At 37.5% G+C, this 13,027-nt stretch overlaps 1 protein-coding gene across 1 annotated transcript in view; it reads right to left on the reverse strand.

Moving 5' to 3' along the window:
- LOC142655354 (bile salt export pump-like) overlaps positions 1 to 13,027 on the reverse strand; it is a 58,970-nt gene that overhangs the window by 45,607 nt on the left and 336 nt on the right. Inside the window, exons 2-7 of the mRNA XM_075829404.1 lie at positions 5,763 to 5,858; positions 3,247 to 3,265; positions 2,816 to 2,854; positions 2,225 to 2,276; positions 944 to 1,179; positions 746 to 833 (exon numbers count right to left, since the gene is read on the reverse strand). Of these exons, the coding sequence (XP_075685519.1) occupies positions 746 to 833; positions 944 to 1,179; positions 2,225 to 2,276; positions 2,816 to 2,854; positions 3,247 to 3,265; positions 5,763 to 5,832 (504 nt within the window). The 5' untranslated portion in view covers positions 5,833 to 5,858. The remainder of the gene's footprint in view (positions 1 to 745; positions 834 to 943; positions 1,180 to 2,224; positions 2,277 to 2,815; positions 2,855 to 3,246; positions 3,266 to 5,762; positions 5,859 to 13,027) is intronic.

The raw sequence follows: 13,027 nt of genomic DNA on the forward strand, positions 1-13,027 counted from the left end.
GTAACATTCTTTTTTACATCTAGGGGTTTATAACAAGTACAAACCTAAAGCAGTGTTCGCACAAAGTTTTTTGTCAGGCAGAAAAAAAAACTGCCTTAAAATTCCTGCAGGATTTTTGAGGCAGATTTTGAAATGCAAGCGTTTTTGACGCTTTTTTTAAGCACTTTTTGTGGTGAAAGTCAGTTGAGTTTAAAGCCACGCCCCCTTTCACTAAGCCATACCCCCTTTCCCCGATTCTTTTGAAAAGTATCAAGTGAGGCGCAAACATCTGTTGTTTCTTTTGTTGGGCGTAAATTAATAATACATTTGTCTAAATTGATTTGTGCCAACAAAGGGCGCAACTTAGGCCAGAATTCTGCCGCAATAATAATAGTAACGCTACACTAATGTGTTTCGTCCCAGCATATAATCATTTATGGGCTATCTACTTTTTTTGTATTTCAACTTTTTATCAAGTTTTCCATACATGTAATAAGGGAACATCTGGGATACAGAAGAAAAGTAGGGCTAGGGGTACAAGGGAGACCTTCCGGTCCAGATTGCACATGTGATTGGTTGAAAAACATTGGAGGACGTTTATACACATAGTATTACTACATATGATTATGAATCCGGCTTATAGTATGACATATGTAGACACCAATGCACGTGGGTTTACATTTGTTGGCATACAAACCGTTTTTCATGTGTCTACACTGGTTGAAAACATACAATAGGGTAAAGGGGGTCCGGCCATCACACTTACTTGCATGTATCCAAGTAAAAGGACAGAACATCCAATGCCTGCGTAGTAAGAAGCAAATCTAGTCATCTCGTATTCTATATCCAGCATGCTGGCAGGAAATAGAGGAAGAAGTCAGACATAACTATGTCAAGTACAGTAGCACAACGCAAGACTTCAGTAAGTCCCAATGAAGGCAATAAATGGAATGATATCTCTTACCCACAGCCTAATGTCTCATTATCATTTTCAAAGGAGCCATTAATCCACATGATAGTGTTATTTATGCAGGTCTTGTTGGGATTTCGGAGTTCTTGTAACTCAACATCATACAATATAAATGTGTCAATCATGAGGCCGAAGACTAGCAACATGCACGGCTGAGCTGCACCATGGATCATTGCCGCAAGACCACCAGTAATCATCAACCAGGTCTCCGAGCAAGTGGCAAACCTAAACTGGAAAGATATCACAATTTTAAATAAATCTGTCAATCTATCTATCTATCTATCTATCTATCTATCTATCTATCTATCTATCTATCTATCTATCTATCTATCTATCTATCTATCTATCTATCTATCTATCTATCTATCTATCTACCTATCTCAAATCTATCTATCTATCTATCTATCTATCTATCTATCTATCATCTATCTATCTATCATCTATCTATCTATCTATCTATCTATCTATCTATCTATCTATCTATCTATCTATCTATCTATCTATCTATCTATCTATCTATCTATCTATCTATCTATCTATCATCTATATATCTATCATCTATCTATCTATCATCTATCTATCTATCTATCTATCTATCTATCTATCTATCTATCTATCTATCTATCTATCTATCTATCTATCTATCTATCTACCTATTTATCTATCTTTTATCTATCTATCTATCTATCTATCTATCTATCTATCTATCTATCTATCTATCTATCTATCTATCTATCTATCTATCTATCTTCCAGTGTGTTTATATTAATTACAGAAAAACTATAGATATGTCCTTCCTTACTTATGTATATAAATATAGTAATGATGGAACAACTGTCTGAAAATGGCGAGGAGGAAGAGGGCTACTTGTTGCCCAGGGCTCAATTTTCTTTAAAACCGAGCATGGAAGAGATAAGAGCATAACACAGGGACACACAGAACACCAAAGTGAGAGTCAATGTGTCATGCTCCGCCTCCGCAGTGTATCAGTTTTGCCTGGAGTTTTCCTTTTTGAGCACCAGTATTATGAGAACACTGAGCTGCTGGAGCCCATGAACAATAAGTCCAGTTGCTTTGATGTATATATTCTGGTACTTCTCCTTTAAGGACCTGATCTCTGGGTCACTGGTTTCACATACCAAACTACCAGATGAGCTTCAAGGATGATAAATATAGTATTTTAATTTCAGAACTTAATTTAACAACTATACAAATCTATGGGTAAGTTCATATTGACAATGCTGTTTAGTGACCACCTCAGGAGTTCACACTTACCAGCTGGAAGAAGCCAACTCGTATGCTGTCTCCTCTATCATTGGCTTTAGACCTTCAAAAAAAATTACTTTGTTTCATTAATTATATAAAATATATCTGTATGTAGAATTACAGTAAACATGTCAGTAAATACGTATTACAGTAAATGCCAGATGTTTTTGTAACAAGACTTTTGGTGTAAACCCGGCCATACACATTAGATAAGAGATGGTTAAACCTGCCGATTTCAGCAGGATCGGGTGAAGGTGTAATGTATATAGTGCAGCCTGACAAAAGGGTCTAGTAGCTGCTTATTCCCCTTTCTCTATACAAATATGAAGAGGTTGGGGAGATGGCTGTCTGCTAATTGAGAATTTGGCCCACGGCTATCGAATGTGTATGGCCAACTTTAAGTTTATGGTGCTGAACCCCCTTTAATGCATCTGATAAGAATAAGTATGGCAATGCAAAGTCTCAATGGACCATAATCAGAAGGGTCCACATATACTTGCCCATGTAGATGTATACTCTACTGATTTATGTGTATACATTAAGATGTCAGAAGAAGCGTATCTACATATGTAAATCAGACACCCAGTAATTAATACTTACTTAGCTTCTTTTGATGTTGTTTTGCCATTTTTATATTTTCTGAGAAGAAATGAAACATGGATCTTAAGCAAAATGTTGTATTCATAGTGCGTACTGGGTAAGGCTGGGTTCACACCTGCATTGGTGTTTCCATTGTTCTGCTCTGTCAGGGGATCAGAACAACAGAAATAATGAAAGCCCCAATTCCGTTGTATGACAGACAACACCGGCGGCTGATGGGATCCATTGACTTTAATGGGTTGCCTTGGGTTTCCATCAGGGTATCCGTGGTTCTACTGGAAACAATAGTGCAGCATGCTGATCTATTGTTTTTGGTATTTTCGGTCGGATCTGCGATGAAGGACCCTGATGGAGTTTACAATGCAGATGTGAACGAGGCCTAATAGTGCAAACTACCATATCTGTTTTTGTTTTATGATATAAATACTTACTCTGTGTTCTTCAGATTATCTGTAATGACAAAAAATATGTTCATGATTTTTGCTAGTAAAAATGAAGTATAAAATATCAACAGTCCAGTCCATATTCGAGCCCTAGCAGATGCTATTATAGCTTATTTAATAACTATTCACTTGAATAGGTATAAGCTGCAATCCCTGGAGAAAAAAAACAGACCTTTAAATCAAAGAAACCCATTTTATACAAGATGTCTTAAAGAAATATAGCTGAGAAAAAAAAAGAGTCAGGGTGAAACATCCATAAAGCAAGATGAGAACTTTGGCTCAGGCAATATCCGTCCATGACTGCAAGAAGGCAATTTCCCATCTTCAATTTTCACCCCTGGTCCTTTCTTCCCTGGTTTTCTCCATGTTCTGCTTGTATCTTCTCCATGTACCAGCCAAAGCGGTGGGGTTTAGTCTTGTTTGACACTGTTCTAAAATCTATTATGGCTTTAGCATCGTAGGGGGAAGAAAGAGGACTATGCAAGATGAACACCTCCAGAAAACTATAAAAGACCAGATCCTATAGTTACATATTTTATAGTCTATTACTAGTGCTATACTAAAACAACCTAGCATTGTATGGTATTCAAGTGCTTGTGTGACAATAAGGAATTAATTGACACCTCCCCGCTCTTCCAAACTAAAGTAAAGATATTTGTTTGCATTGAAGAAAGCGACTATGATTGATGTGCCATACAAAAATCTGTAATATTGTACATAACCTATAACAGTATCAAAATACTGTATTTACACAGTGAATCTATGTAGTTCTCTTTTCCCACCTCTAGGTACAGTAAAAAATAGTGTAGTACCGTGTTAGCCAGAAACAATATGCAATGTCAACTGCCTGAAGAAGGAGCCTCTGTGCTCTGAAAGCCGCATATAGAACTTTTATGGTTAGCCAATAAAGGTATCATACTTTCTATACTTTTGTCTTTTTTGACACAAAAGTATTTGACATCCCACCTCTAGGTGTCACTGTTGTATATGGTGCTTTCCAATGCTCACTGTTTACATTAAACTCTCACCAGGTTAGTGTCTCTTTAAATTGTAGAATATCTAGTGTCCTATAAAAGCAGAATTGTCTGGCCTTTTTTTTTGCCCTTTTGTTATTAGGAGATATGCCCCTGTGACAGGATTGTCTACTCTAGATGACCCCAAAAAATAACCATATTACTTAGGGAATACCCATACAGGTCTGCATCTAGACTAGCATGAACATCATGGTTCAGTAACTGTCATCAGATAACTGAGGAAGGTGGTTCTGTATTTCGTGCTGGGCACATTATTCGATCAGGAATGGTCCAATGGTTTAGACACCCTTATTTACTAAACACCATAGCAATACTTATCTATATTTGGCCAAGTAAGAAAATATTAATGAGTTTTTTTGATTAAACAAGATAAAATGTATATTCTCTTTTCTTCTAATCCTGACCTCTATATGTACTTCTTACCCAGTTGGCTGCATTTTGCTGCCAGGTACATGATAATCTCCAATCTGGCAATATTCACAGTCACACTTTGACTACACATCTCAATCAGGATCCACCCAATTAATTAACAAAATTTTATGTGCTGTAAGCAGATTGCATGAACAATTCAAAAATTCTTTCAGTTAACTAATAGTTAATTATTAATCAATTACTTATGTAATTATATTTAAGTTTATGAATGCTATGAGTGTGAGTTCACATTATTTTGCACTGTCAATCTCAAGGTAGATATTATTCGATTGCAGCTCAGGGTTGTCCATTGGGGAGAAGGGTCCGCTTAACAAAAACTAAAATGACTACCTCTCCTTGAACCACACTATTATTTTCCCTTCCCATATATTTTGCTAGTGATCATCATGCTCTTTAGGCTAGTCCTCACTCTCTTGTTGTAAGATCTGTGGACAGAGTGAGGCCTGCTTAATGTATACACTGCAACACCATTTTAATTTTTTAACACAATAGGTTAAAAAGTCTTTGCTGATTCATTTCTTAATACATTGTTTTATGGTGGTTGGAGCTCAATTTTTCTCATACTCATCTCATTTACAATGGTAGTAAACTTAGCAAACATTACAGCTTTTAACACTATGTCGTTTTTAGGTACAACATTATGTGCTGATTCGTTTAATAATATATTATAATAGCTTTAATTTTTCTGGTACATTACTCTAAATCCCTTGCATAGATAAAGAATTACATACAAAAATTCTGACTGCCTGCAGCCACCACTAGGGGGAGCTTAAGAATTTGCTGCATAGTGTCTTATTATTGAGTTTAATTTGTAATCAGTAAGCTCTTGAGCTCCCTCTAATGGTGGCTGCAGGTAGTCAGAATTCTATTACTATGTCTATGCAGCGGATTTGGAGTGATATATCATAAAAATGGAACTCCGATCGTTATAAAGATATATTAAGAAGCTATTTAGCACAGAATTTTGGACTACTGGACTAAAGAACAAAATGGGGTTCAAGGGTCAACATTCACTAATATATCCTACATTCACTGTACCTGTTTCATCCGACTCAAATGATGTATTTTCATGGCCAAATTTCTTGATGCTCTTTAGAGTAACTGACATGGTTATTTCCTCTAAATGGTCAAACCCTGCAAAATAATATTGTCAATATATCTCACATCTAATTATTCTGATAATTGAATCAGTTTTTGCTTTTTAAGCAGAATATAATTAAACCAGTTCAGTAAATAATTTATAGACATCATCAGAAAGATCAGCAGATTTATCCACTCATTTATATTGTTAGAATATTTATTAATGAAAACATATATTCAATAAAGTTTTCTAATCTCATTTTAGGCAATTTGCTGTCAAAAAAAGAAAAGAAACGTAATAGTCATGGATAATATCTAGGAAATATCTGAAATGTATATACCTGGAGCAGTATTTAGATCATGATTTTCATGATTTATGGATATTGTGTGGACCGTCACTTCTAAGCAAAGTGACCTAAACTACAGAAAGACTAAAATCCAAAATAAATACACAAATCCTTTAATTTTGGAAGTTAGATCTTTATTTAACACCCCATGACCACAACAATCACAGTAGGAGTAAGGAGACGTACTAGGCAAGTATCTATTGGAATTCACCGATTCTGTGAGATCCCCGTGCTATCTGATATATAGCAACTGGCCAGACAGTATTCTGTCTGGCGAAACGCGCGTTAGGGTGTTCTGACAGTGTTGTGGCAGTGGAATGGCGCATGGTGGGTCTTTTGGTATGCGTATCTTGAGGTCTCAATGAGTTTTTTCTCTATGACTGTGAATTTACAATTTTTGTGGCCATTCTATAGGCCCTTGTTATGGTGATCATCATCAGTATATATACTTTATGGTCGTTGATATTGTTATGCTACCATTGTTTGCCCTGCCTCATATTCAACACTGTCTTCTGTGTACTGTTGTACATTGTTTTTATGGGTGGTAATTTTTAAATTGTCTTGATCAACTGTGCTGTCTGTCTTTAATAAAGTCATTTTGTATTTTTTCTAAGATACGTTTGATCTTGTCTTATTATAGCATATGGGGATAACTTTTTGGTGTTAGTATTCAAGGGCAGCACACCCTGGTTTGCCATTCAAGGAGAGCCAGTACACCAGTAACCTGACTAATGATCTGCGCTCCTGTGTGTAACCCTTAGGGTATGTTCACACGCTTAACCAAAAACGTCTGAAAATATGGAGCAATTTTCAAGGGAAAACAGCTCCTGATTTTCAGACGTTTTTTGAGCAACTCGCGTTTTTCGCTGCGTTTTTGCTGCAGTTTTTACGGCCGTTTTTGGAGCTGTTTTCAATAGAGTCTATGAGAAAACGGCTCCAAAAACGTCCCAAGAAGTGTCCTGCACTTCTTTTGACGAGCTGTCATTTTACGCGCCAAATTTTGACAGCGATGCGTAAAATGACAGCTCGTCTGCACAGAACATCGTAATTCCCATTGCAAGCAATGGGCAGATGTTTGCTGACGTATTGGAGCCGTCTTTTCAGGGGTAATTCGAGGCGTAAAACGCCTCCATTACGTCTGAAAAGAGGTCGTGTGCACATACCCTCAAGCTGTCCTTTGATGACGTTACCATTACCACATCCTGAATTAAAGAAAACCTTTCACCTGCCCATACATGTGAGGCTGAGTGCAGCATGTAATGGGCAGGGCTGCACAAACCCTGGGGCAATGTAAATTTTTTTCTTCCCTCCTCCGTTATTTAGATATCGGTGCCGTTATACTTGGCACCCCAATATTTAAATAACCAACTGAACTGTCAATGGGGCGTGTAATGGCAAGGGGGCGTGTTACTATGGCTGTGACACTGTCCAATCAGATACGGACAGTGTTACAGCAAGAGCTGGAAAGAGGAGAGTGTGTGCGCACGCACGCTCTCACTCTTCAGCTGTTGGCAAACAAGGACAAGACTGATCTCTCGCGAGAGATCACACATTTTTATACTTATCTGCCGAACTGGCAATGGGGCGGTGTCACTGCTGCGGACAGCGTACGAGCTGGAGAGAGGAGAGCGCGCACGCTCTCACTCTTCAGCACTCGGCAGACAAGGACAAGAATGATCTCTTGTGAGAGATCACAGTCTTGTACTTGACTGCCGAACTCGCAAGGGGCGTGTCACTGATACGGACAGTGTAAGAGCTGGAGAGAGGAGAGCGCACATGCGTAAGGTTTTCTTTTTAAAAAAATTAATGTATTTTGTGTTTTTAAGCAACTTTCAAATTCACTTTTATTTTAAAAAAAAAGTGTTTTTAAGATACAGCTTCTATGTATCCATAGAAGCTATATTGTTCTCTCTCAGCGAATACGTCAGCTCAGCTGAAATGACGGCTCTGCTAAGAGTGGGTCCTGCGTGTCTTTAACACACAGGATCCAGCTAATAACGATCACATATAAGTTCATGAAGAAACATAGAAGATACAAAGAAGCTGTATCTTAAAAAGTAAAAAAAAAATGTTTAATAAAAGTGAATTTGAAAGTTGCATAAAAACAAAAAAGTGAGTAAGCGCACCTATGAGATATGACCCACATCGGGGGCGTACACAGACTGCAGAGGGCCCCTATGCAAGTACAGTAAATGGGACTTGTGCTTTCAAATAGATCAGGATAGAGCACACATTCAAGTCGCTTTATCAATCCACCAGTGAGCCATGAAAAATTAAAAACACTGTTCCTCATATGTAAACTAATAGACAGGAGGAAGCTGCTTTTAAGGTGATAGTGCCCCCCTTAACCTACTGGTGCATCTGCATAGTTTGTACATATGGTATGATAATAATAATAATAATAATAATAATCTTTATTTATATAGTGTCAACATATTCCGCTGAACTTTACAATAGATGGTATGTCCGCCTCTGACCTCCACCCCTTTGCCACAATCTTGGATAAAATTTCATATTAAACATGGAGTCGTGTTCTTGAATTTTAAATTCCCCTGTAAATTTTTAGGTTGAAAACATACTGTTTTTGGATATGTCTTTTTATGCATTTTATTATATATAAAATATATGATATATATCAAATTATATATCTGATATATATTGCTATATTAAGTCAAGGTTTCCTGCACCTGACCGGCAGGTGTTTAGTACAAGACGATTGCATCATGACATAGAGATCAGATCCAGGGTTTTTTAAGGGTGTACTGACCATAATCAGTGATGGCTCCTGTCCAGCAACACAGTGTCCCTGGCATTTTTATTAAAACAATAAAAATAGCATCAACTTTACTTTATCTATATTAATAATTTCATGTTTGTCTTTAGTACATTGGACGGTACTCTTTTGACTAAGAAACAAAGAATTTATGAAGGACAAATCAAAGATGTAGAGGTTAACTGGCTTTTATTGAAATTACCCATAGATTGCGTATGTGTTGGGGATATTAGATTGTGTATCCCAAATGGAAAAGGGACTAATTTAAGGCAATACAATCTTAGTAAAGTGCTGTTATATATAATGGCTATAACTATATTTAGTCAAGCTCCGACAGCTAATTTGTCCAGAGCACATCAAAGAGCAACTCCCCAATGGTTTTCTAGAAAATCCCTCATTGGTGTGGCAATTTCTCTGGTAGAATGAAATCCATCAAGACATAAGAGTCCTATATGCACAATCTAATCCGATCTCTCCCAGGCTGCACATATGGTGTGTCCAAAGCAAATCGATTTGCCAGATTAAAGATTGCAATAAATTATGTCCATTGATTTTTATGGGGAATGTACAAATCCTTAATAAAAATCCATATTACATGTCTATATTTTTTCCAAAGAAGTCAAATTACTACTCAACTGACTTCTATCAGGAGAATGAGTTCACCTAGCACATAGATGCCATGTCTAGATAAACGCCACACAATGATTATGTAATGGATCTAAAAAAGAGCTACTGACAGAGTCTCATACATACATACATACATTCATACATACAGTCATATATTCCTCCATCTACCCATCCTCAGCATATATATAATGACTAGAACATATAGTCAAGACATTGACAATGTTAGAAATAATGATTTTTATTTGAAATAATAATTTTCTCCTTCAAACTTTGCTTTCATCAAAGAATGCTCCATTTGCAGCAATTACAGCATTGCAGACCTTTGGCATTCTAGCTGTTAATTTGCTGAGGTAATCGGGAGAAATTTCACCCCATGCTTCCAGAAGGCCCTCCCACAAGTTGGATTGGCTTGATGGGCACTTCTTGCGTACCATACGGTCAAGCTGCTCCCACAACAGCTCTATGGGGTTGAGATCTGGTGACTGCGCTGGCCACTCCATTACAGATAGAATAACAGCTGCCTGCTTCTTCCCTAAATAGTTCTTGCATAAGTTGGAGGTGTGCTTTGGGTCATTGTCCTGTTGTTGGATGAAATTGGCTCCAATCAAGTGCTGTCCACAGGGTATGGCATGGCGTTGCAAAATGGAGTGAGAGCCTTCCTTATTCAAAATCCCTTTTACCTTGTACAAATCTCCCACTTTACCAGCACCAAAGCAACCCCAGACCATCACATTACCTCCACCATGCTTGACAGATGGCGTCAGGCACTCTTCCAGCATCTTCTCAGTGGTTCTGCGTCTCACAAATGTTCTTCTGTGTGATCCAAACACCTCAAACTTCGATTCGTCTATCCATAACACTTTTTTCCAATCTTCCTCTGTCCAATGTCTGTGTGCTTTTGCCCATATTAATCTTTTCCTTTTATTAGCCAGTCTCAGATATGGCTTTTTCTTTGCCACTCTGCCCTGAAGGCCAGCATCCCGGAGTCGCCTCTTCACTGTAGACGTTGACACTGGCGTTTTGCGGTTACTATTTAATGAAGCTGCCAGTTGAGGACCTGTGAGGCATCTATTTCTCAAACTAGAGACTCTAATGTACTTGTCTTGTTGCTCAGTTGTGCAGCGGGGCCTCCCACTTGTCTTTCTACTCTGGTTAGAGCCTGTTTGTGCTGTCCTCTGAAGGGAGTAGTACACACCGTTGTAGGAAATCTTCAGTTTCTTGGTAATTTCTCGCATGGAATAGCCTTAATTTCTAAGAACAAGAATAGACTGTCGAGTTTCACATGAAAGCTTTCTTTTTCTAGCCATTTTGAGAGTTTAATCGAACCCACAAATGTAATGCTCCAGATTCTCAACTAGCTCAAAGGAAGATCAGTTTTATAGCTCCTCTAAACAGCAAATCTGTTTACAGCGGTGCTAACATTGCACAAGGGTTTTCAAGTGTTTTCTAATCATCCATTAGCATTCTAACACAGTTAGCAAACACAATGTACCATTAGAACACTGGAGTGATGGTTGCTGGAAATGGGCCTCTATACACCTATGTAGATATTGCATTAAAAACCAGACGTTTGCAGCTAGAATAGTCATTTAGCACATTAACAATGTATAGAGTGTATTTCTGATTAATTTAATGTTATCTTCATTGAAAAAAAACTGTGCTTTTCTTTCAAAAATAAGGAAATTTCTAAGTGACCCTAAACTTTTGAACGGTATATATATATAAATAAAGAATCTCGTAGATTACTTTATTCTACAAAATGTCTCTATACTACTGCAGAACATAACAATAGACATGTTCACCTTTCTCGACCAAAGCAGAGTTGAGGGACTAAAAGGGTGAATTTTATTACCCTGTAAATGTTTTTGTGCTACATTCTCTACACTGGAGCATTCATTCCATCAAGGTACTACTATACAAATCTACTATTTTATAGGTATTGCTCCTGGATTATAAGACCTCTATCCGATTAGTGATAGACCGCCATCTCCACAGTAGATTCTGCTGAGTGGAGATCTTGTTGCTCGTCTTGAGACCCTTCATATGGCAGCTATCCTAAGACCCATAAGACTGGGACAGGTCACCTCTCTTCTTCTCTGGACACTGTTTACCACTCAGTCTGCATGTTATCCCAGTGCTTGCCTACTCGCCATACACACAGAGAGCAAATTCAAGCACCATATCCTGGCCTCAATCACAAGCGGCAAACTTGTTTGTATAGAACTCCCACTATTGAAAATAAGATTATTTGTACAAAACAAGATTTACTCTACTGTGTTTTTTATGTTCAAGACAGGTGCTGTTAAGAACTACCAGACTATTACACAAAGGTGGCCATGCATTAGGGATTTCAGATGGTCGTTTATGGTTGGTTTGTAAAGGTTGACGTTGACAAATCGCTGATCGATATCTGCCTTGATCTGTGGACTGGGCTTCTCTTAATGGGATGTAGATCTGTTGTTTAGCATTAATAGCTCTTTAAGACTGCACCAGAAAATGACCGACAAAATCCAAAACGGTAGATCAACTTTTCCACAGATGCCGACCAGTCTTTGGTCGCCATCTGTCACACTCGTTCGTGTCACGAAAAAAGCTTAGACTGTCAGCAGAAAATAGTCTAAATCGACTGTTCAGTGATGAGTTCAGTGTCAGTGGGTCCTGCGAGCTGTTACTGATCACATCTAAGTTCATAACTTAGATGTGATCAATAACAGGTGGATCCTGCGTGTCCTAGACATACAGAACCTGCTGTCACTGAACCCGGCAGTGCCGCCGACCTGACGGATCCAGGTTTCAGCACTAGATACAACTGCTATGTATACAGGATGTAAAGCAGCTATATCTCAAAAGTTAATAAAAAGTATTTAGAAAGTTGCGCCAAACACACACCGATAGACTTTTTAAAATTTTTTTTTTTAACAAAATAACGAATATTTCAAAGGTGTACGCAGCCTTTAAGTCCACAGATTCTTGACTAAAGCAGTGTAATCGTTATTGCCATAGTCCAATAGTAACCTGTTTTTGTTTGTTACTATACTTATATATTATATATTTTTCCATCTTCTACTTGAACAAATTAGTTGTGAAATATGCTGTTTCTGCTCTATTTTTTCAGGAAATATTTGCAGACTTACAATGTGAGAGGAACATGTAGATTTGTGTAAAATCAAAATCATCATATAAAAATAGCACCTTATATAAATAGTGTATGGCCTAAACAGCATCGCTTCTTTTCGGTATAAAATTGACATTTATATCACAGGAGATCTTAAGTACCGTCTACTGTCTATTATTAAAGCAAATCTTTGCCTCGTCAACGTTGCCTACCCCTGGCCTAAAGACATAAATAATGAATACCACAATATTACAAAGTTACCCTTTCAATCATGTGTCATATTGTACAGATAATATATATATATAAACAGTATACATATGTACAGTCTACATACATTTATTTAAGTGCCTGTAGGATTGTA

Source organism: Rhinoderma darwinii, chromosome 6 (genome assembly GCF_050947455.1).
Source record: "Rhinoderma darwinii isolate aRhiDar2 chromosome 6, aRhiDar2.hap1, whole genome shotgun sequence".
Classification (NCBI taxonomy): Eukaryota; Metazoa; Chordata; class Amphibia; order Anura; family Rhinodermatidae; genus Rhinoderma; species Rhinoderma darwinii.